The 25,942-nt window shown below is 41.0% G+C and overlaps 2 protein-coding genes across 3 annotated transcripts in view; both read right to left on the bottom strand.

Annotated features, from left to right (window-relative positions):
- The window catches only part of elac2 (elaC ribonuclease Z 2), a 28,765-nt gene extending 26,132 nt beyond the window's left edge, over positions 1–2,633 (bottom strand). Inside the window, exons 1-3 of the mRNA XM_063016420.1 lie at positions 2,238–2,633; positions 1,020–1,070; positions 864–934 (exon numbers count right to left, since the gene is read on the bottom strand). Of these exons, the coding sequence (XP_062872490.1) occupies positions 864–934; positions 1,020–1,070; positions 2,238–2,542 (427 nt within the window). The 5' untranslated portion in view covers positions 2,543–2,633. The remainder of the gene's footprint in view (positions 1–863; positions 935–1,019; positions 1,071–2,237) is intronic.
- A 6,788-nt stretch (positions 2,634–9,421) lies between these two features.
- map2k4a (mitogen-activated protein kinase kinase 4a) overlaps positions 9,422–25,942 on the bottom strand; it is a 34,931-nt gene continuing 18,410 nt past the window's right edge. For both annotated transcript variants that reach the window (XM_063016505.1, XM_063016512.1), the window contains exons 3-11: positions 25,421–25,595; positions 24,196–24,315; positions 19,579–19,698; positions 19,424–19,475; positions 17,776–17,903; positions 15,780–15,857; positions 13,498–13,646; positions 12,445–12,490; positions 9,422–9,994 (exon numbers count right to left, since the gene is read on the bottom strand). In XM_063016505.1, coding sequence (XP_062872575.1) covers positions 9,881–9,994; positions 12,445–12,490; positions 13,498–13,646; positions 15,780–15,857; positions 17,776–17,903; positions 19,424–19,475; positions 19,579–19,698; positions 24,196–24,315; positions 25,421–25,595 — 982 coding nt within the window. In that variant the 3' untranslated portion in view covers positions 9,422–9,880. The remainder of the gene's footprint in view (positions 9,995–12,444; positions 12,491–13,497; positions 13,647–15,779; positions 15,858–17,775; positions 17,904–19,423; positions 19,476–19,578; positions 19,699–24,195; positions 24,316–25,420; positions 25,596–25,942) is intronic.

The raw sequence follows: 25,942 nt of genomic DNA, 5'->3' as shown, positions 1-25,942 counted from the left end.
CCTTTTTAAAGTTGGCCAGGTCAAACTGGGCATTCGGACAAGAAGGGTCTTGGTTATAGAGGTAAAAAAATGTTTTTTTGTTAGTAATTTAACGTCATGTTTTACACACTTTGGTTGCATTCATGACAGGACAGGTAGTTACTGGTTACACAAGATTCATCAGTTCAAGTTCAATGTCAAACATCATCAGATCAGATGATTTATTTATGGTTCTAAATATGTACGATCATTTTTGTGTTTTTTTTTTAGAAACTTGATAAGTGTTTACTTTGATTTGATTGAATACTCCATCCATTTCATGTGGTATTACTAGTTTTTTGTCGTTCTTTGTGGTACTTTGGGCACTTTGTTAGTATGTGTTTGAATGTTATGGGTATTTTACATTGGCTTTCCAGGCAGTGACTTTGGCCAAGCCTGGATGTTTGGGTTGGATGCTGTGGAGCTTATTTTTTGTCAGAACTTCCCATTCTTTCTCCCTCATATTTTTAATATATGTCTTGATTAATGGTTTTATGTGCAATAGGGGAAGTTTGCATGTTGTAGATTTCCTCTTTTGTTGCTTTCTTTGCTAACTGGTCTGTTTTCTCATTTCTAGTAATGCCACAATGTCCCGGGATCCAAAGGTCATCATAAAAGAGCTCCAAACATCCTGTGCAGAGCTGAAAGAACCTGGTGGATGAACAACCATCTCTGCAGCACTCCATAAATCAGGCCTTAATACTGCAGCAGTTGTATTATTGGTTTCCAACAGAAATTTCTAGACTTTGTGGACTGCTTGGTCACAGCATGGATCTTTCTGCATTACACTCTGTGTTTTAGGTTTAGGAAGGAAATGTCTGCACATTATTGGAGTGTGTAGTTACCTGATAATCCTCCTACAGTGTCCCAGCTCATCCGGGTCAGGAAAATGTTGTCTAGCCGAGCGGCTCTCAATCTGAATAAAAAAACATGAGAAGCGATACTGTGTATAACATCAGTTCTAATTCTGCTGTTCTAATAAAGTTATGCACTAAACTTACTTGTGTTCCTGCATCAGTCTCTGGGTTCCTTCTCCACAGTTAAACAGATACCTGAAAAGTAAAAAGTACTTTTTATTTCATATCTACCTATTCTGGAGGTTTTACTACCTTCATTCAGTACATGAATCAGAAAAAAATTACACATCCAATACAGAGTATCTACAACCTCACCAACAACATTATTTATATACAGATTACAATGTTAGTCTACTACTACTAACACATTTGTTTTATGTTTGTTGGTTTGTGTTTTATTGTGCCATGTAGTCACATTTATGATAATTACAGCAGGAATCAATGTTTTATGGTAGTTTTATTGGTCTTCCTGGTTACCTCCTTGTTTCTACACGCACTGTCCATTTTATCAGCTTACCATATAGAAGCACTTTGTAGTTTTACAATTACTGACTGTAGTCCATGTGTTTCTCTACATAATTTTTAGCCTGCTTTTACCGTGGACCACCAGAGCAGGTATTATTTAGCTGGTGGATCATTCTCAGCACTGCAGTGACACTGACATGGTGGTGGTGGTGTGTTAGTGTGTGTTGTGCTGGTATGAGTGGATCAGACACAGCAGCGCTGCTGGAGTTTTTAAACAGTGTCTCCTCACTGTCCACTCTATTAGACACCCCTACCTAGTCGGTCCACCTTGTAGATGTAAAGTCAGAAACGATCGCTCATCTATTGCTGCTGTTTGAGTTGGTCATCGTCTAGACCTTCATCAGTGGTCACAGGATGCTGCCCACAGGGCGATGTTGGCTGGATATATTTTTGGTTGGTGGACTATTCTCAGTCCAGCAGTTACAGTGAGGAACAGATGGGAACACTGATGGTTCACACAAAGGTAGTGAGTAGAGTATGTTTGTTTTTAATTTCTCCATCAGGAGGGATATTTTAATCATAGCTGAATGTAGGGGAGATGTGCATCCCTCTTCAGAGATATATTGTGATGATGGCCTTGGGTTGTACCACTTTTTTTTACCGGGTTTCTGAATGTTGGGCTCATTACCGGCAGACATGACTAATTAAAATTTGCTGTACTGTTTTTACCTGATGTTTTTGTATGTTTTGAGAAGCTGGTAAGGACTATATTATTAGTATTTAGTCAGAACTGTAGGAGGGTGCACTTTCTTTTTTACAAGTTTAGAGTCCAGTTGTATATAACTGATGAACTGAAAGGTCCAGTAGTGTGTGGTGATTTGGGACACTGCTCCTTACCTGTTATACTCTGAGAAGACATACAGCGACGCCCCGGTGTCGCGGCTCCCCGCTCCCACCACCTGCACGTACACGGTGGAGGGGCCGTGCAGCTCGGTGTGTTTGCGGTTCTCTTTGGAGCGCACATGGCGCAGGGTGTCTTTGGGGGGTTTGGCTTTTCTGCCTTTGCCGGGGTCCTGCTCCATGTGTCTGGTACGCGGGATACACGCTGGTCCACTGCTGTACACACGAACCGATCTGACTGAGACTCGGGCAACACCTACACGGCACCATGCAAGCAGTCTGCATGCAGCGGGCACGAGCATAATAACACACACATCAGCGGGGACGCGCGTTCAGCAGTGTCTATATAAATTAGTATCAGTAAACATGTGTGCGACCCTTAAGCCTCGTCACTGCACCTGTGAGTGTGTGCACACACGTTTTCCGTCGCGTACTAAAACGTCATAGGGAAACGTCCCGAATCACCCCATCTGCACTACATAGTGCACTAAATAGTTCACATGCAAATAGAGTCAAATCATGTCTGAACTAAAATATCCAGCCTCTGCCTACAATACATCAGCCTCTAAAGTAAAAGGTTCGAATCCCAATAAAAATACATATCACTCATAGTCCAGTTCGCTCTTTGTAGGGTATATAGATTAGGGTGCGATTTGGGATACAGCGCATGTACAGCAATGATCCGTTCGGCTCTTTGATTCAGAATCGACTCCAATTTCGATTCCAATTCCAGTTCCAATTAAAAACGTTAAAAACCATTACAGATTTTAATCCCAGTTGAAGGGAGTTTCAGAAGTCGATCCGATTACATTTTCAAATCTACATGACAGAAATCAAATGAGCCGACTTCAGTTACGATTCCAATTTCAGGTGTTGGGAGTCGAAGGAATCGACACCAATTTCGATTCCAATTCCAATTGAAAACATTGAAAACCATTACAGATTTTAATTCCAGTTGTAGGGGGTTTCAGGAGTTAATCCTATTACATTTTCAACTCTGCGTGCCAGGAATTGAAGGAGACGACTTCCGGTCGATTCCAATTTTAGATGTTGGAATTCGAAGGAATCGACTCCCATTTTCAAATAATTGAATTAATTGAAATTTAATTAAATGAATTGATTACTGTCTGAATGCCAGAAATCCAGGGAGTCGACTTCTGTTATGATGCCAATTTAATGTGTTGGAAGTCGAAGAATCGACTCCAATTTCAATTCCGATTCCTATTGAAAACGTTGAAAACCATTACAGATTTTAATCCCAGTTGTTGGTGATTTCAGGAGTCCAGACTATTATATTTTCAAATCTGAATGCCAGAAGTCGAAGGAGTAGACTTCTGTTATGATTCCAATTTCAGGTGTTGGAAGTCGAATGAATCGACTCCAAAATCGACTCCCATTTCAAATAATAAGAATCTAATGCATTGATCCAATCTAATGAATTGATTACTATTGTTACTATTACTTCTATTGCTGATACTATTTACACTGTTATTATTGTTGGTTATTTACTATTATAACTAAACTTTGTCCACTTGTTAGTGTTTTCTTTTTTGTAAATCTGTAACAGCTTTGGAAATACGAATATCCATTGTTCATGTCAATGAAGCTAGCTTTAAATTAGAATTTGATCCACATTGTGATCTTTTTTTTTGCCAGTCTCGTCTCTGGCACAGTAAGCCTGATGTGGCACAATAAACTGTCCAATTGTTCAGTATCCGACTCATCAGAAAAACTTACTTAATCAATAGATCCAAACACAAACACACCTTCAACAAAGTCACAAATACACACATTAACCTAAAGCAAGAGTCAGCATAAATGGAGACTAGAATATGATTGTCAACATCAATTAATGAATGAATGAGTGAAAATGAGCAAGTGGTTTGTATCAAGCAGTAATGATCACTGTGGTCTGAAACTAATAACAAGTCCAAATCATCATTTCAGAGCAGAGAAACCCAAAAACCTTTCTGTGCCTTAACCTACAGCCAAAAAAAAAAACACGCCTGTAAAAAATGCAAAACACACCAGTGACGTTCAGAGCTTTAAAAAAAAATTGTTCACTAGTCCATGAATGAACAGATTTTTAGTTGATTTTTTTTAGTAAAAACAAAATTCAACTTACAATAAATTGTTCATTTATTGACTTGATTTATTAGATTGCTTTGATATTAGTAGTGACTGATAGAACATTAATGACTGTTGCTAGCCATGCAGTAACGCTGATACAGTAAACAATGTTTACTACATGTCTAGACGTAAACCTGTGTAAATTTTAACATGATTGTGCCCCACAGCTCATTACTAAAAACGTGTTGAACAAGTGTTCGCACAAGTGTTTTTAACTGCTCACTTGTAGATGGATGCTGAAAATCTGATGAGACAAATTTACTTCCATAAGAGGCCCCATTCTCTTCATAACTAATACTGTTTTGCCGTATTACACATGACAAGAATATGTTGTTTAATACCAGTGTTGGGGGAACGCTGTACAAAGTAACGCATTACAGTAATGTGATCACTTTTTTCTGTAACGAAGTACTTTAGTGGTAGGCGGATCGATCCAAATATCAATATTATCGATACCAACGTTGGTGAATGAGAGCTCTTTTCTTTTGACTTTGTGCTTATAAATGTAAACAGAATAGCATTGATTTTTATTTTAAATTAACAAGGACACATGTATTCGGTCACTAGCAAACACAACTATGTGGTATGAGTTAGCTGCTTTGTGGTGATACGCCGTGATGGTAACGTTGTGAGTAAAGTAAAGCACCAGAAACAAGAAATCAGAACCGCTTTAAACAACTGAATTTATTTACAACCCTACTGAGAGCAGCTACTTACTAACAATGTAACGCATTACAGTTAAATATTTTGTAATCACATTACAGTTACTAACTTAATAAAAACTACGTTACTTGCGTTACTCACATTTTTATATAAAAATATTATATTTAAAACCCAAAGCATAAAACAAAGCTGTTTTCTGCATCATTTTTGCATGCACGCCTTGCCACAGCTGACTGCACAGCTGTGACGAGAGCAGCACAAACGCAGTCTGGCAACAATGGCAGAGGACGAAACTGGATGTTTCTACAAATGGACATATTCTCATTATTTTGAATTTGTTAAATGCAAAGACAAAAACATTACCGTGAAGTGTAGGTTCAAAGCACCAAGCCCAAAGCACCTTTCAACTGCTGCAAACTCGACAAGCAATCTGTCGAAGCATTTAATCATGGTGCATGCTAAAACAAAACTCGTGGCTAAAGACCGCTGTGAGATTTATATTTTATTTTATGAAGGGTCTTATGTTTTGTACGGAGCCCCTAAGGTGACAACCCCTAAAAAAAAAAAGATAATGCGTGGCCACGCCTTATTAACTCGTGGGAACAAGATCATTAAGTCGTGGCCACGACTTAGTAAGGAGTGGGAATGAGATCGTGGCCACGACTTAAAAAGGTTGAAACAGTTGAATATGGTGTGATCATCTATGGCCATGTACATGAATTCCCCTACGCAGTGTTTCCCAACCTTTTTGACCCGTAGCACATATTTCACATTTGAAAAATCACAAGGCACACCACCAAACAAAAAGTTTTGTTGTACTGCCCTCTAGTAGAAGAGAATGTAATTGTTCTGCCTGTCACCAAATTGGATCTTCCAAGGCACACCTGATGATTTCTCACAGCACACTTATGTGCCGCGGCACAGTGGTTGGGAAACACTGCACAGCATATATCTGATTCTTTATGATTTGTGTAAGCTGTGAAAATAAAAGGATCTTGTTACCACACCTTACTAAGTGGTGGCCACGACTTAATTATCTCGTTCCCACACCTTATTAAGTCATTTATTATTATTATTATTATTAAGTCAGTTCCCACGAGTTAATAAGGCGTGGCCATGCATTATTGTTTTTTTTGGGGGGGGGGGGGGGGGGGGGGGGGGTCACCTTAGGGGCTCCGTAGTTTTGTTTGTTAATTAAGTTCATATACTTGCCTGTCAACGTGCTTGAAATGTAGGTTTTGTTTTGTTGGACCACTGAAGATTTTATTGGACTATATTTTTTTATTGCTTAAATACATATGGACTTGTTCAGAGAAAATAGTAACATCAAGTATAGTTAAATTCATTTCATAAATGTTTTATTGCAACTACTGCTACATTTTGGCCCCACTAGATGTCGCTGTGGAGCAGTGTACAACACAATCAAAATTTCAGTGCAGCAAGTAATCTACGGTACATACAGTATATATTTTTCTTTATACATTAACTATAAAGCTCGGTGTTTCTAAAAGTTTAATCTCGAATACATCGTATACACCATAATACGTCTACTCACCGCAGATAAAAAGGCATGCAGATCTGTTCTAATCAGAATCAGAGTCGATTCTAATTTCAATTCCAACCTCAGGTCCTAAAGTTGAGTCGATTCCATTTTTATTACCGTTTTAGGCAAGGCGAATCTGAAGAGTCGATTCCAATCTGATTCCATTTTACCTTCTGGGAATCTAAAGAGTAAAGTGCAACTCTAATTCAGAATCTCAGGAGTCAATACGTGGAGCCTCAGCCCACCAGATGTCGCTGTGGAGGCACAACAATCAATAATTCAGTGTAAATAATATACATATACTGTATATTTTTCTTCATACATTAATTATAAAGCTCAGTGTTTCTAAAAAAAAATTATCTAAAATACACCGTAAACACCATAATACCGCCGAAATGACGGAATGAAAATCATTTCGAATCAGAATCAGAGTCGATTCTGATTCCAATTTTTGGAAGCAGGGTGACCGACAAAGGAGCATGCAGATCTGTTCGAATCAGAATCAGAGTGAGTCGACTCCTTTTCATTCCTGTTTCAGGTAATGGGAATCTTATGAGTCAATTCCAATCTGATCCTTTTGTACTATAGGGAATCTAAGGAGTCAAATCAAATTCTAATTCATACACCTGTTTTGGCAGTTTACAAGAAGCCCTTCCTGGCGCAACCCTCCTTATTCAGGGCTTAAGACAAGTGCACTTCCCAATTGTTAGGGGCTTAGGGCACTCGGTAAGTGGACAAATGTAGTGCTTGTGGATGCTTACACTGTGAACTCATAATAATTTTCATATAGCCAAAAGGTGTGTGGATTGGGACATGTCCACAGTGCATCGAGGAGGGAGTTTGTTTAACCTGCATGTTTAGTAGGGTTGTGGATATGCCCACAGTGGACAGGTAGTAGTGTTTATGTAGCCTTAAAGGAGCAGCACTGTCATCTCACAGCAAGAAGGACTGGTGACCTGTCCGGGGTATTTCCTACTTTGTGCCCAATCAATCAGACCCACTGCAACCATCACCAGGATAAAGCAGTGGTCAAACAGACTAAATGAATGAATTATTGAAAATTTAATTTAAAAAATATGGTGTGTGGATTGAGATAGTCCAGTCCTCAATAGACGGATGGTGGTTATTCCTTCGTGCTGGTGGCTACTTGGTATTTGTAGGTAAAAGCATGTGCATATTGACATTGATATATGACATTATTTGTATACTCTTTTTGTCAATGGGATGCGTCCAGTGTGTTGATAAGGATGTTTATCCCTACACAGGCAGTTGTGTTGTGGACAAACATGGAATTTGGGCAGCACAGTGGCACTGTTGCCTCACAGCAAGAAGGTCCTGGGTTCGATCCCCAGGTGGGGCAGTCCAGGTCCTTTCTGTTTGGAGTTTGCATGTTGTCTGCGTGTCTGCGTGGGTTTCCTCCCACAGTCCAAAAACATGCAAGTGAGGTGAATTGGAGACACTAAAATGTCCATGACCATGTTTGATATAACCTTGTGAACTGATGAATCTTGTGTAATGCATAACTACCGTTTCCTGTCATGAATGAAACCAAAGTGTAAAACATGACGTTAAAACCTAATTAACAAATATGGAATTTCTTCAGTTTAAATAGAGAATAGGGTGCATGGATTGAAATACAACCACAGGGCCATGATGATGATTTCTTGGGAGTAGTGGTCATTTGGCTCATGTTGTACTATTTTGTGACCTTTGTAACCAGGTGGATTGGACTGTTGGTGATTCAGAGACTTGGAAGAACATCTTGTCATGTTGCTGTGCTGTCTGTACCCACCTGCTCCGGGTGACTTTAAAACTCCATTCCCATCTGAACAATATCAAAACGCATGACATTAAATCAGGTCATGATGTGACCATCATTCTTGACTATGAACTTGTTCACAAGAACCTACGTTTAAAGTAGTGGGGTTACATTTCATCCCAGGTGATTAATAATTGTGACCCAATACAAGCTAATCAATCAAGGTTTAGTGGCATAGCTCAACCTGGCACTGGTGGTGCTAGAACACGTAACCTTTCAATTACTGGTCCTGTACCTTTACCACTAAGCTACCATTTACATTTGTAGCATTTTGGACGCTTTTATCCAGTTTAAGCAATTGAGGGTGAAGGACTTTGCTCAGGATCCCAAAAATGGCAACTTAATGGTCATGGGGCTTGAACTGGCAGCCTTCCAATTACTGGTCCTGCACCTTAACCACTAAGCTACCAACACCACTACCCAGTGGTGGGGTTTTGAAGACTTGGAATCCTTGCAATTTTCATTCATGTTGTACAAGAGATGTGGATTTTGTATTTCTAGATCGAACAGTAAGGTCAGATCGAGGTTGCCAAGTTATGCACTTATGGCCAATACGTCATCAGAGCTATACTATATGGACAAAAGTATTGGGACACCCCTTGCTATTCTTGAATTAATGTGTTTCAGCCAAACATTTGCTAAGAGGTGCAATGAATCACTTATTTAAAGGAAATTTGCAGCAACAGTTTAAGGAAGGCCCTTTCCTGTTTCACCATGACTGTGCCTATAAAGTAATGAAGAAAATTTCAGTTTAAAGAAACTCCAGTGATCCGAAACATCAACTGAGGATCTCTAGACCAACTTCAGTGCCCAGCCATACAAATGTTCTTTAGACAGAATGGGCACAAATTCCCACAGACTGACATACTTCAAAGTCTTGTGAGAAACCTTTTAAGAAGAGCTTGTGTTCTAGTTGAAAAGGTCACTCTATTTTAATACCATGATGTCTGACAAGCTCATGGTCAGGTGTCCGAATACTTTTGATCACACAGTTTAAGTTCACTTCTACACAAACACTCGTGCAACTTCTTATAGAGCTTATTTATTTTATAGATGATTTACAGAAGATTATATTACTTTAGGGACGTCGGTTAGGTAAGGACAGTCTCAAACGGGCTGAATCTCGAACGGCTCCCTCTGTAGGGAACAGTTTGGAATTCAGCCTTTACTAAAAGCAGACAGACCAGCTTGATAAACATCTGTACAGCGGCATCCGAAAAGTCCCGATTCAGAGGTGCAGCAGGGGCGTATCAGACCTCTGGAAGAGGCGTCCTCAGGTCCGACAGGTTCATTCACTTCTGGATGGACTTGCACATTGATAGGATGTGTATAGACAGATAGAGAGAGGTGGACTGATGTCGTTACAGGTGTGTGTGTGTGTGTGTGTGGTGTATGTGTGTGCAACACTGCAGGGTTCTGTGTCGAGCTTGCGTTTCCGTGTTTCCCCTATAACTGTGGATGAGGTGAGTGAGGGCGATGTGTGGTTTAGTCCAGGTATATGGGCGAGCTGGGGAAGACGGGCATCTGGTCAAGGATCTTGCACACGTAGCTCGCCACGTCGACAGAGCGCTCCTCGTACATCAGGATGAACGGGTGCTTCTGTTTTTGGACACACACACAAAGATAACAATCATTTCTACCTTTTCTAAATGTCATTTACCTGCAAGTTTAAGTCTATCAAACATAAATATGAGGGATCTTAAAAAGGTTTCCACACCACTTGTATATTTTAATTATAAGCTGTGAGGGTGGGAAGAGTAGTAATCGGTCGTGTCTGAGAGACGCTTATAGTCTGGATTTAGCACCATCTGATTTTCACCTTTTTGGACGCTCAAAGAAGCTTTAAGGGGAAGAAGATTTTCATGTGATGATGTGAAAGCAGCGCTGCATCTGTGGCTACGCGCCCAACCAAAAACATGTTTTGCTGACGGCATTAAAAAGTTGGTACAGCAATGGAACAAAGCATCGAAAGGTGACTGTAGAAAAGTGATGTCATTTGTGTTTGAAATTCTTAATAAATTTCAATAAATAAATAATAAAAAAAAACTTTTTTTTTAGTCCGGAAACTTTTTGAAGATCCAATTTAATAGTTTCAACAGTTTAGGAAAGGCCCATTAACGTTCCAGCATGAGGTTGGTATCAAGTAACTTCAGTGACCTGCACAGAGCTCTGACCCAAGCCCTACTGAACACATCTGGGATGAATTGGGATGTCGACTGAGAGCCTGGACTTATAGTCCAACATGAGCGCCTCAGATTACTCGTTGGTGTCATACACTATATGGCCAGAAGGTCAGGCTATTCGGCCCTCCCACCCTCAGACATAGCCAGACACCCGACAGTCCTGCTGAGATTCGAACCCAGGATCTCGGTGGTAGTGGGCTTACGTTTTACCGCTGCACCACCAGAGCCTTCATTTCCCTCTTATATCCATGTAACCCCAAAACATGAACAAAATGTGTTGTACCATCTGCTATTATAAAGCAAAATCATAAACTAGCATTTATTAATTTTTTCTATACCGCTTTCACTCGCGGCGCCGGACCCAAAGCACAAAGGAGAGGGTGCCAATTCATCTCAAGGCACTACACTCACACCTGGGACAATTTACATCAGCCAATCCACCTCCTTCTGCATGTTTTAGAAATTGGTAAAAACTTTGATAAACAATTACAAGTGGCTGCATTCAAACTCAGGTCCTCATGACCCATGTCGCTTTGTGCCACCCACACTTCCACCTTATGTGACATATTTGCTCTCCAGAGTCCTTTCCTACCCAAGGACCTTGTGGTATGTTCATTTAGATGTCTTTTTAACTCAGTCGCTTTTACTCATTGAGCAGCTTGTTTGTTTAGATGCTTCCATCTGTGGAATTGATTGACCGGAAGTTTTAATAATGAGTGCATTGGGTGCTCAGGTGAAGCACCTCTTACCCAACCCACCGATTTAACAGCATAATGTCATGACTAACCTCCCTTAAGAATGAACCCCATCATAGAACAGAAAGAAGAAGCTAAGATGCAACAATTATAAGGATTTATTAACAACAAACAATTAAATAAATGGGATCTACGTATGTATCCGATATTCAGATTTCACATGATACAGGCACATCAGAGCAGCCAATCAGCATAGGGACTGAGGGGGTAAGGTGAGGAGACGAAGCGTCCACACACACACACAAACAAACAAAAACATATGTTTTATATTACTGCAATGTCCTTGAGTATCAATAAAGTGTTATCTTATCTTATATGCACACTTGTTACCATATTCATATTGATTCATTTATTTATATTGATTCATATATTCTTGCCTGCTAAATAAGTGATAGATTTAAACATTAAAACATAAAACCTTTTTTGGGTTGTTCCCTCCAGTTTACCAGTTTAAGAACCACTGGTTTAATACACTAACACCCTGCTGTGGAGTGTCAGAGCCTCTGAGTCTTAGCTGTGCTATTGACCAGATATTATTGCTGTCTGGTCCAGGCATCGACAAAAGCAGCAGAGAAACATTAAGAGCACAGCGTGATGATGTGCGCTGTGTGACTCGTAGTGAGAATTCACTGCTAGCTGGTGTAAAGAAACAGATAATCAATTCATACATGTGGGGGGTGACAGGTGCTAGCCTGTGATTCTGTTTGGCCAGTGGTAATAGGTAACTGGAAATGGCTAAATTAAAGGTACAGTGGGGAAAAATACACAAAAGGTGGTAGAAATAATATTTTTTTATGAAAAATATTAGAATATTAAATCGATGAGGGGAAAAAAAAGCTAAAAGAGCTGATATAGATGAAATATTGAGATTCTTAGCTTTATAAAAGCACCTCAGGGATCTAAGTACAAGTTTTCCAGCTACGCGGTTACATACACCAAATGTAAATTATTCTGGATCCGCCATTGACACTTAAAGCTCTTTATATCTCACACTCTAAACTATTACTTATCATTTAAATCTTACACTCTAAAAGTTACTTATAATCCAGAAAATACCCAAAACAGCTATGTAACGTATAACACAGACACAACACCAGTCTGTCCTACTCACCAGGAGTTCTCGGTACTTTGGCCTTTTCGACTCGTCCTTTGTAAGGCTGTAAGGAAGAAAGAGGAAGAGAGGATGTTTTGTTTGTTTGGATTTTAACACCATATTTGTGTCATTCTATGGCATGATGGGTATGTTTGAGTCCGCTTATTGTATTTTGTCTTTATATTTTGTGTAGAAGTAGAGGAAGTCAAACTTAAAATTTAGAACATGCAACATCCACTGGTATAGAGGAACTGATACAGGAAAGAGTCTAGTTCTCTGAGGCATTGCAAATCTAGTGCTTGTTTATTAGTTTATTAGGATTTTAACGTCATGTTTTTACACTTTTGGTTACATTCATGACAGGAACGGTAGTTATTCATTACACAAGGTTCATCAGTTCACAAGTTTATATCAAGCACAGTAATGGACAATTTAGTATCTTCAATTCACCTCACTTGCACGTCTTTGGACTGTGGGAGGAAATCGGAGCACCCGGAGTAAACCCACGCAGACACGGGGAGAACATGCAAACTCCACACAGAAAGGACCCGGACCGTCCCACCTGGGGTTCGAACCCAGGACCTTCTTGCTGTGAGGCGACAGTGCTACCCACTTAGCCACCGTGCCGGCCCAAATCTAGTGCCTGACAAAGTCTAGGGCCTGAAATGACTCTAAAACCAACAGCACTGATTGTAAAATCCTGAGCAACTCCCATTATTCAACAATTCTTCTAAACCATCAAAGGTGTTAATTACTGAAACTTAAATAACTCTTCTAATGCAGGGGTGTCAAACTCATCATTTAAGAGCTTAAAACAATTTTTATATCTAGAACCCTGAACATCTTTTCTAATCTGGTTGCCTGAAAGAACCAAAGAGCTCTAACCAATCGTAGAACTGTGCTTAATAACATTAGCTCAATGAAAAACCATTTAATTCTAGAACCCTAAACGTTGCATTCGAACCCCAATCAACCCTACTGCTTAAACTCTAAAAGCCTGTCCAACTCCAGAACCAGCATTAATTCAACAAGAACGTCTGTATTGCTGCAGATTATTTGTGTGCATCATACCACAGGTTGACAAAGTTGATGAATTTGGGAGAGAACTGTCTCTCCTCTGAATTGCTGAGCTGTGGAGGGTCTCCTTTCACCACCTGTGTTAGCTGATCAAACACGCTGTTCCATTTCGGGTAGGGAAAGCGGCCGGTAGCTAACTCATACTGCAATGCACACACACACACAAACAAACACACATTAATATGATCGGTAGTCTGATTATGCAGAGGTGAGCAGCAATATTTTTATTCTAGACCATTTAAAAAAAAAACCCTGACCAACTCTTTTAACTCCAGACCGCTAGGCAGCCATGCTTATTTTCACACCATGGATTAAATATGCTAGTTTACCAAGTACTAACTGTGGTGGCTCTAGAACAACCATGCTGAAATCATGACTTAACTCTGGTAGTTCTAAAAACCCTGACTGGCTGGGGCAGCTCCAGATACCAGTCCAAAACTGGTACTTGTAGACAGTTTTACCAATTGTAGTAGTTTAAAAACTACAAGTACACACAGAAGTTGTGGTTTGTTTGTTTAACCATGTGTTCACACAGGTCGTCCTACAGTTCCATCTGTCCCACAGGTAAACGATGTGCGCATGCTGGGTCGTCCACATCATTTTAAAGAAAACCATTCTTGGACCAATCTACCTGGTTCCATTGCTCTGATGTCCAGTTCTGATGCATATGTGCCAACTGTAATGCCAAGTTCACACTACACGACTTTCCAAGTTGTCAGGTCGCTGTACAGTTCACACTACTGTGATCGGGAGTCTTTCAAGTCGGTGTGTATTTCACACTACACGACTGATCGGTGATAGGGGGTTTCACACTACACCATCTATCACCAACTGGAATCGCAGGCGAGCTTCTCTGGTCTCCCAAACTACATTTTGTCACGAAAACAAATGCGGGAAGTGAGGAGGGGTTTAATGATACCACGTCCAAAAATGCACGTCAACAAGTAGCGAGCGATCAAAGTTTGTGCGCTGATGTGCAGCGTAAAATGTAAAAGGAAAAATAAATGAATCTGAGTGGATTTGGCTACGTAAGCAGATTGTTCTATAGTGAGTTGGAGGTTAATAAATATTTTTTGCAATGCAACGTTGTTATGTTTTGTAGAGAACGATAAGGTCAGAAATACTGTAAAAAATTTGTGTGTGCTGATGTATTCTGATATAAACTATATTATGCCCCTGTCCCACCTTTTTACAACTCCTTTTCTGCGTTTTCCCCCTCACCCCGTATTTTGCTTTCTCATTGGCTGTTCAACACCTCGAGCGAGCGAAAATCAGGGCAACAATCATGTAGTGTGAACTAGGCATAAGTGTCTGCTCTTGCCAAGGCGCTCAAAGTTCACCTAATTGAACTTTGACCTAGTTTGCTGCTGATCTTTGTGACACGGTGAAAGCGTCTCAGGCTGTACAAACGACGCTTAACGAGAACAAACGAACTACTTCTACACAACGTGTTGTACTAAAACAACATGCGAGGAATTTCATTAGGGGAGAGAACTTATGAGCAGTATTAATTAAGAGAAGTTTAGTGTTCCTGTGTCGTTCTTTTAATACATTAAACCACGTTAAGCTTTACTTTAACGATAAGTGCTTTAGACTCTCAAAAAAAACTGATTCTACCAATTTCTCAGAACCTCGAGCTGTAACACAAGTTTAAAAGTGAAACAGTGAGGAAAATCTAGATGAACACAGATACATGTGGAGCTTTCAGACTGGATTTGACGGTTGACCCTTTACCTCACTGCTCAAGCTGAGCGCGGAGTACAGTGATAAGCTAAACACTTATGTGAACTGGCCCTAATAAACCTCTGCGGCACATAATCACATTTTAACCAGCAAAACTAATTGTATTCATTTATTGAATATTTTTTTTAATATTATTTTATTCATTGTGCTTCATTCTTGAGGCGAATGTGTCAAGACACAGTGCATAGGGCTGCATAGTCACAGGCCAGTCAAAGTACCCATGCTTATTCCTGTCGACTGTTGAAAGCACCTACAATGTGCATGCAGGAATTAGAACTGGACACTGGAGATCGTGTGGACTAGCAGGTACCTGTGGAAGAGATGGCCCCAGGATGTAGGACAATCAACCATCTTCACATAACTACTGCATTCATGTTTCTGTTAATCAAAGCTGTTTTGACTGCACACTAGGTGAGTGGTCCTAATGTTTTGGCTCATTTGTGTAAATATAACACTGGCTCACATGGCTGCACTTGTTTGGTTTTTTTTATTACCCACCCCTGTATTTTAATTAGAACAATCTCTTCTCATACCAGTGTGATTCCCAAACTCCAGACGTCTGAGCGCACATCGTAGCCCTGCCTGGAGGCGCTGGGGTCTATTCTCTCCGGCTGAGCGACACACACAGACACAGAGACAGAAAGAGAAACGTTAAGCAGCGTGGTAGTGAGAGTGAGACCTGCTGAAAGATCTAAATCCGTCAACCCTGTTTACTGACCTACGCAGGGCACGTTCACAAACTGTGAGAGAGTGAGAACGATCGCGCTCATTCTTAATAAAGGTTTAGATGAAACCAAACCCCATCACTGAGTCCTCACACACAGGTGATGTGGTAACACGGATGGAAGTGGACAGACGAGACGCAGAATGATGTCACCATGCTAAACTGAGTATGTGACGTCTGTGCTACCACTAGAATGCAGAATACACACACACACTTACTCACACAGGTAATGTGGTTATAAAGTAGAAAAAAAGACACGTAGGATGAAGTCAGTGTACTAAAATTAGAAAGTGACATGGACATGCACCCACTCGCCTGCTCGCTTACACAGTGGCAGCCTAGTGGGCAGAGCTTTGGACTCTCAATCAGAAGATTGTCAGTTTAAATCCAGGCTCTGCTAGGGTCCTTGAGCAAGGCCCTTAACCCTGTCTGCTCCAGGGGCACCGTACATTGGCTGACCCTGCGCTCTGACCCCAGCTTCTAAACAAGCTGAGATATGCTTAATTATGCATAATTTCATTGTACTGCACATGTGTATCTGTATATATGACATCATAGTGCCCATCATTGTAGTTCTTCGGCTCTGATCAACCACAGTAGCTCTATTATCTATTATTTTTACAACACTGATCCTACATATACATCATGTGAGCTCGAGTTCGTCTCTGGGACTCCCATCGAACCACAGTGAGAGCCCTTATCCACAAATGAAGAAAACTTGGAACAGCTGTGAACCTTCCCAGGAGTGGCCGGCCTATCAAAATGTCATGAAGGATGCATAGACAACTCATTCAGGAGGTCACAACAGAACCCAGGCAAACATCTAAAGAACTGCAGGACTCGCTCGCCTCAGTTAGGGTCAGTGTAGACAATTCCACAATAAGGAAGACAGAGGTCGCATTTGCGCAGCAACAATGAAACCCAGTCGACCTTCACTCTCTTAGACACAGCCAACTGTGAGTATTGGAAAGACAAGCAGGTCGACAGCACCACTGAGATTGGAACTTGCATGCTCGAGGTCCCGGCGGTTGTGGGCCTGTGCAGTAGACAGCTGCACCACCCAAACAACTTGTAAATTCATTCAATTTTTTAAAGTTTTAATGTTGGTTGGTGATGGTTAGTGTTGTTTAGGGCAGTTGTGGCTCAGCGGTTAAAAAACAGGACTAGTAACAGGAAGATCACTGGTTCAAGTCCCACATCTGCCAGGTCGCCCTTAACCCTCAATTGCTTGCAATGTATACAGTCACTTTGGATAAAGGCATGTCTGCTAGGGTGGGATGGCCGGACTATGTGGGTGGGGTCTTCAAATGCTGTGCAGGGACCCTGATAAAGGCACCTGTGTAGGAATGCATGGGCAAAAAAGAAGAGGTCCGCTAGGATTGCGCACGGGTCAGAGGAGGCGTGAGCAGCAATATACTCTCCTTGAATACAATCAGGGATCCCCAGCAGCGGAAGACAAATTGACTACACTAAATTGGGAGAAAAATGGGAAAAAATGCATAAATAAAATAGAAAAAAAGACTGAAAACATGACCAATTTTAAACATTTAAAAACATTACTGGATTTTTTTTCTTCAAATAATCCGTCAGTGTTGGACGAGCTTTAAAAGACTCATGGTTTAGAATGTCCATTCCTTTACAGGGGATTGGAGAAGAAGATTTGATGTCACACAGAATGGATAAAGGAATTGGTCAGTCGAGCACACTCGATGGGAGTTGTAGACAGTAGGACTGGTCAGTAAACAGACTGTTGAATAAATGAATAAATGAATGAATGAATACTGTTGGCACCGAGCTGGACTTACTGCCATGTATGGTCTGCAGCCCGCGTCTCTGGTCTTTGCAATGGAGTCGACCAGCTGCCCACTGATTCCAAAATCGCACAGCTTAATGTTTCCTCTTCTGTCCAACAGGATGTTTGATGGCTTGATGTCTGCAGAGATACAGGAAGTAAGCACATCTCTTAAAAAATATGCAAAGGTTTCAAGTCCTACGTGCTGGTTAGTTTCCTGTCAACAAAACTGAAAGCAGTGCACTGTTATTAGTTGTGCTGAACAAACAGAGACCATGAAGGAATGAAACCAAACTGAAAGCTCTGCCATTCAGCCACTGTTGGGTCCTTGAGCAAGGCCCTTAACCCTCTCTGCATCAGGGGCGCCGTACAATGGCTGGCCCTACGCTCTGACCCCAGCTTCCACACAAGCTGGGATACGCAGGAAAAAATTTAATTGTACTGTACATCCGTATATATACACCGATCAGCCATAAAATTAAAACCACCTCCTTGTTTCTACACTCACTGTCCATTTTATCAGCTCCACTTACCATATAGAAGCACTTTGTAGTTCTACAATTACTGACTGTACTCCATCTGTTTCCCTACATACTTTTTTAGCCTGCATTCACCCTGTTCTTCAATGGTCAGGACCCCCACAGGACCACTACAGAGCAGGTATTATTTAGGTGGTGGATCATTCTCAGAACTGCAGTGACACTGACATGGTGGTGGTGTGTTAGTGTGTGTTGTGCTGGTATGAGTGGATCAGACACAGCAGCGCTGCTGGAGTTTTTAAACACCTCACAGTCACTGCTGAACTGAGAATAGTCCACCAACCTAAAATATCCAGCCAACAGCACCCCGTGGGCAGCGTCCTGTGACCACTGATAAAGGTCTAGAAGATGACCAACTCAAACAGCAGCAATAGATGAGTGCTCGTCTCTGACTTTACATCTACAAGGTGGACCAACTAGGTAGGAGTGTCTAATAGAGTGGACAGTGAGTGGACACTGTATTTAAAAACTCCAGCAGCGCTGCTGTGTCTGATCCATTCATACCAGCACAACACACACTAACACACCACCACCATGTCAGTGTCACTGCAGTGCTGAGAATGATCCACCACCTAAATTATACCTGCTCTGTGGTGGTCCTGAACATTGAAGAACAGGGTGAAAGCAGGCTAAAAATGTATATAGAGAAATAGAGGGACTACAGTCAGTCATTGTAGAACTATAAGGTAGACGATTTAGTGCACTCAATTTGTCCTCCACTGCTGAGAGATACCAGATTGCATCTGAGGAGAGCACGTCGCTGTACACGCCTCTTGCGACACATGCACAGCCCTCATCTTCTCACCCCTGCATTCTGCACAGGCGTCTCTTTCACCAATCAGGGTCCTTACACAGTGTTCGAAAATCCACCCACCCACATATAGTCCGGCCTCCACCCTGCAGATATGGTGGCCAATTAGTATATGCTGCAGGCACTGCCAATTATGCCAAGCCGACCGGTGGCAACACTGAGTTTCAAACCGAAGAATATCTCGCTGCACCACCTGGACACTGGTCGTTTCTTTTTAAAACATTTGAAGACCACTGAATACAAGAAGTCTCGTCCGAAGACAAATGTTAAAAGAAGGTTGTAAAAAAAGTTGGGATGTGAATGGATCTTACCTCTGTGAATGATTTTCAAGTTTTCTTTTAAGTGGTTGAGTGCTTTCACAGTCTACAAATAAACACAAGAGAAACCAACACATTTACCACCTCATCACTGCTACACTGAGAGATTTAAATGTGATACTAGAAAGATGTAGGAAAGCATGACTCACTACTAATGTAATTTTGCCTAAGATCTCCTCTGGGATCACTTCCTCCAAGGTGGAGTACACGTATTTGTAGAATTTGTCAAACGAGGTAGACATAAGTTCCATACATATCCAACAGTCGCCCTGAAACACAGAGAGCATCAGATTACATATTGTTTACATTAGGGCTGATGCGATAAATTTTTTTTAAATCGAGATTAATCGCAATTAATCGCAAACTAATAATTAAGCAAAATTTGAACAGTTATGCACATTTTTATTGCAAGAACCATTTCTAGATGCAACACCAGTGGTGTAACTAGGAGCTCATGGGCCCCAGTTCAAAAAAAAAAGTTGGGCCCCCTCAACAAATTGCATATGCTGATGGATGAACAGAATGAATTAAATGTCACTCAGAAGTTACAATTCCTGCCACTGGTATTTTTAATGCACAGTTTTAGTTTTTTTTGTTGTACTTAACGAAAAAATTGAAATATATACAGTGTATCACAAAAGTGAGTACACCCCTCACATTTCTGCAGATATTTAAGTATATCTTTTCATGGGACAACACTGACAAAATGACACTTTGACACAATGAAAAGTAATCTGTGTGCAGCTTATATAACAGTGTAAATTTATTCTTCCCTCAAAATAACTCAATATACAGCCATTAATGTCTAAACCACCGGCAACAAAAGTGAGTACACCCCTAAGAGACTACACCCCTAAATGTCCAAATTGAGCACTGCTTGTCATTTTCCCTCCAAAATGTCATGTGATTTGTTAGTGTTACTAGGTCTCAGGTGTGCATAGGGAGCAGGTGTGTTCAATTTAGTAGTACAGCTCTCACACTCTCTCATACTGGTCACTGAAAGTTCCAACATGGCACCTCATGGCAAAGAACTCTCTGAGGATCTTAAAAGACGAATTGTTGCGCTACATGAAGATGGCCAAGGCTACAAGAAGATTGCCAACACCCTGAAACTGAGATGCAGCACAGTGGCCAAGATCATCCAGCGTTTTAAAAGAGCAGGGTCCACTCAGAACAGACCTCGCGTTGGTCGTCCAAAGAAGCTGAGTGCACATGCTCAGCGTCACATCCAACTGCTGTCTTTGAAAGATAGGCGCAGGAGTGCTGTCAGCATTGCTGCAGAGATTGAAAAGGTGGGGGGTCAGCCTGTCAGTGCTCGGACCATACGCCGCACACTACATCAAATTGGTTTGCATGGCCGTCACCCCAGAAGGAAGCCTCTTCTGAAGTCTCTACACAAGAAAGCCCGCAAACAGTTTGCTGAAGACATGTCAATAAAGGACATGGATTACTGGAACCATGTCCTATGGTCTGATGAGACCAAGATTAATTTGTTTGGTTCAGATGGTCTCAAGCATGTGTGGCGGCAATCAGGTGAGGAGTACAAAGATAAGTGTGTCATGCCTACAGTCAAGCATGGTGGTGGGAATGCCATGGTCTGGGGCTGCATGAGTGCAGCAGGTGTTGGGGAGTTACATTTCATTGAGGGACACATGAACTCCAATATGTACTGTGAAATACTGAAGCAGAGCATGATCCCCTCCCTCCGGAAACTGGGTCGCAGGGCAGTGTTCCAGCATGATAATGACCCCAAACACACCTCTAAGACGACCACTGCTTTATTGAAGAGGCTGAGGGTAAAGGTGATGGACTGGCCAAGCATGTCTCCAGACCTAAACCCAATAGAACATCTTTGGGGCATCCTCAAGCGGAAGGTGGAGGAGCGCAAAGTCTCGAATATCCGCCAGCTCCGTGATGTCGTCATGGAGGAGTGGAAAAGCATTCCAGTGGCAACCTGTGAAGCTCTGGTAAACTCCATGCCCAGGAGAGTTAAGGCAGTTCTGGGAAATAATGGTGGCCACACAAAATATTGACACTTCAGGAACTTTCACTAAGGGGTGTACTCACTTTTGTTGCCGGTGGTTTAGACATTAATGGCTGTATATTGAGTTATTTTGAGGGAAGAATAAATTTACATTGTTATATAAGCTGCACACAGACTACTTTTCATTGTGTCAAAGTGTCATTTTGTCAGTGTTGTCCCATGAAAAGATATACTTAAATATCTGCAGAAATGTGAGGGGTGTACTCACTTTTGTGATACACTGTATATATTAATCAAAATATTTTAATCTAATATTATGCATCAATAACAAAACACAGATATGATTATTTCATAGATCTATTAAGAAAAGCTTTTAATACTGTGTTGTGCAGAAAAATGACTGGGAAATACTGTTCTAAATTACCATTTAAATACCTATACATACCTAAAACAATCAAGTTACCAGACATTATATAGAAGTTATTGACTGTAGCTATAAAAAGTGTTAATTATTACAGTCCATGTAAACGCTTAGTCCATATAAATATCAGATACAAATGTGTTTTTTAAAAAACTACAAACATCACAAATATAAATCATGTTTATAGCCATGTGATAAAATAACCTGAATAAACTGTAGAGATGAAACATCACGCAGTTTCACTTCTGTCTCAAACAGTACCTGAGGGAAGGAGGCGGAGCTACGTGGTTTTGATGGACAGCTCTAGCAGCCAATGGAGATACTCGTTACAGAGATCGTGTGATTTCATTCATGTTTTCATCAACACGTAAAAATAGTGAAAACCGCTAAAAGTAGTTTTACAAGTAATGCAGTTTAAAACAGAAGATGCGGGTTGTATAAAACCAGATCCTGTGTGGACAGAACACCCCGGACTTTGGACATACTGCTTTATACAGTCCAGTGTGATCCATTTAACAGCAGTGTTTGTAAAGTTCTGTGTACAGTTCATGCGCTTTACATACAAATTCATCTGAAATACAGTTCATTACCACAGAGACACAGATTTACGTAGCACAAACAGCCAAATAAAATGTTTTTTAATCTTGATAAATTTTTTTAATCGCGATTAAAATTTTAACACGTTAATCGCGTTAATTAACGCGTTAAACGACAGCCCTAGTTTACATAGATATAAAAATGGTCAAAAATTATACATAGTAAAACTGTTGGTCAAAAAAGCCTCAGTTGATGTTCCAGTTTATTCCAGACCTGTTCAGCGGGGTTGAGGTCATGACTCTCACGACTTCATGCCTTTACAGAGCTTTACAGTCATGCAGAAACAGGAAACCCTACACTGTTGCTGCAAAGTTGGAAGCATATTTTCTTCAAATAACTGATTTATTAGCCCTGTTAGCAACTGTTGTGGTTGAAACACGTGAATTTTATATTTAGAACATGCGTCCCAATAAAGTGTATGTTCTCCATATGAACGAAGAAGGCATGTCTGAGGGAGCGTCTGGCGCTTCCTTAGCGGTGAAGGCAATCCCAGCATTCAGTGCGGCACGACTTTTCTTACAAAAAATTTCAAATATGGCGGACATATGCAGAGCAACCAAGTTCTTTTCAAATGTAAATAAATTTTAATTTGTATAAAGGTGCACAAGTGTCATTTATTTGTAAATTCAGGCTCGTCATGGACAGGTTAACTGTTTTCGGTACACAGAGGAAGACAATAGCTGGCGTGCTAGCGGGTTGTGCCGCCTCAGCCCGTTGGTTTGAATGGCCTGAGGTTAACCGTGTTAGCTTTGTAAGTAATCAGCGTAATCTCCAAGTAGTGCGTCTAAATAATCTGCCTTATGAGTTTGATGTCTTATTAGATAGAATCCTCTCTACCGAGGCAGCTGATCAGGTAGGTAGTAGGCAGCAAGGCGGATCAATAGGTTTTCAGGCAGCAAGGCGGATCAATAGGTTTTCAGACAGCCCCAGTTAGTCTTTGACTCTGTCCTTTATGCACTGTAGAGAATTAAATCATTCAGGAATGTAGCACTTGGGATTATTCTCTGATGCATAGAGGACTAGTCTTTACTAAATACCTCCCTCTTAGGACTGAATGACTCCATTATGGGTTTTTAGAAACATTTCACAACATTTCCTGTCCTTACATGCACTGTTACAAATTCCTAAACAATGCTGGTTTATTGTGTTTCTACTCTTTATATTTAGATGCAGGTCATAGTGGATTTACAGATTACGGCTTACTGTTTTATAAGCTTATTAAACACTCAGAACAGTTGGGACATTCTGTAAAATCCAATAAAACGATGTGATTCGTTAATTCTTTAGAATTTTAAGAAGTATAAAGAAAAAATTTCCGTGGTTATTTCAGTAAGACGATGCAAGGCCTTATTCTGCATGTGCTAAAACAGTGTGGCTTCGTAGATACAGAGTGAGTGTGCTCGACAGGCCTGCCTGCAGTCCAGATCTGTCTCCTACTGAAAATGTATAGTGCATCATAAAGAGAAGAATCAAACAATGGCAATCAGGGACTGTTGAACAGTGAAAGTCTCATATCACATAAAAAGGGAGAAAAATTCCGCTTCTAAAACTGCAATAATTAGTGTCCTCAGTTCCCAAACCAATAAAAAGTCTCATTAAAAGGAAGTTGATCAGTCACAGTCTTACAGATTAAAAAGACCTTACTTTTCAACATTCTTACATAAATCTATGTAGTACCTAACCTAAAGTGGTTAGGATAAGTGCACGTGTATAGAGTGAGAGTAGGAGAGGGAGTGAACCTGAAGAGTGTTCTGTGCTGCTCACCTCTCTGAAAAGTGCACCATAAAACTGAACGATGTAGGGACAGTCACTGCTCCTCATCACCACGTCCAGGTCCATCAGTAACTGCTTCTGCTCCTTCTCATCCACTGTGGATCTAATCCTCTGTTACACACACACACACACACACACACACAGATACATAAATACACATAGATACATACACAGACAGACAGATACACACACACAGATACATTTATGCACACAAACACACACAGAGATGCACACAGACACATACACCGATCAGACATAACATTACAACCACCTCCTTGTTTTTACACTCACTGTCCATTTTATCAGCTCCACTTACCATATAGAAGCACTTTGTAGTTCTACAATTACTAACTGTAGTCCATCTGTTTCTCTACCTGCTTTGTTTGCCCTCTTTCATGCTGTTCACCACCACAGAGCAGGTATTATTTAGGTGGTGGATCATTCTCAGCACTGCAGTGACACTGACATGGTGGTGGTGTGTTAGTGTGTGTTGTGCTGGTATGAGTGGATCAGACACAGCAGCGCCGATGGAGTTTTTAAATACCGTGTCCACTCACTGTCCACTCTATTAGACACTCCTAACTAGTTGGTCCACATTGTAGATGTAAAGTCAGAGATGATCGCTAATCTACTGCTGCTGTTTGAGTTGGTCATCTTCTAGACCTTCATCAGTGGTCACAGGACGCTGCCCACGGGGCGCTGTTGGCTGGATATTTTTGGTTGGTGGACTATTCTCAGTCCAGCAGTGACAGTGAGGTGTTTAAAACTCCAGCAGCACTGCTGTGTCTGATCCACTCATACCAGCACAACACACACTAACACCACCACCATGTCAGTGTCACTGCAGTGCTAAGAATGACCCACGACCTAAATAATACCTGCCCTGTGGTGGTCCTGTGGGGGTCCTGACCATTGACGAACAGCATGAAAGGGGGCTAACAAAGTATGCAGAGAAACAGATGGACTACAGTCAGTAATTGTAGAACTACAAAGTGCTTCTATATGGTAAGTGGAGCTGATAAAATGGACAGTGAGTGTAGAAACAAGGAGGTGGTCATAATGTTATGACTGATCGATGTATATGCACACAGAGATTATACACACATACATATGTACACACACACATATGCATAAATATAAACACACACACACATCAAAGTACAAGGTAGCTGAACCTAATAAAGTGTTCTCAATATACATTACAGTAGAACGTTACCTTTACAGCCATGATTTTCCCACTGGGTTTGTGAGCCATCTTGTTGACGGAGCCATAAGCCCCTCGCCCAATCTCCCCCAGGTCCTTTAGATCTTCTGCCGTGAAGTCACAAAGCTGCTCTGGAGAAATCTTCAGCTTTCCAGAGGACTCGATGCTGTGTGTGCGTAACCGCTCTCTGAAAGCACACACACACCAGTTGTAAAATAACTGTACTCACGAAAATAAGTTCTGGAAGTACTATAGCATTATTATATCACATGTTTACCTCAAAGAAACAAATACTGAAATTCACATTTTACATTTTCTGCATTTAGCCGACGCTTTTATACAAAGCGACTTACAGTACTGTGACAGTATACAGTCTGAGCAATTGAGGGTTAAGGACCTTGTTCAAGGGTCCAACAGTGGCAACCTGGCAGTGGTGGGGCTTGAACCAGTGACCTTTCGATTACTAGTCAAGTACCCTAACCGCTAGGCTACAACTGCCCTATTAATAATACAAATAGCTCTATTCTGTACAAG

Source organism: Trichomycterus rosablanca, chromosome 2 (assembly GCF_030014385.1).
Source record: "Trichomycterus rosablanca isolate fTriRos1 chromosome 2, fTriRos1.hap1, whole genome shotgun sequence".
Lineage (NCBI taxonomy): Eukaryota > Metazoa > Chordata > Actinopteri > Siluriformes > Trichomycteridae > Trichomycterus > Trichomycterus rosablanca.
This window is presented reverse-complemented; position numbering and strand designations above follow the sequence as displayed.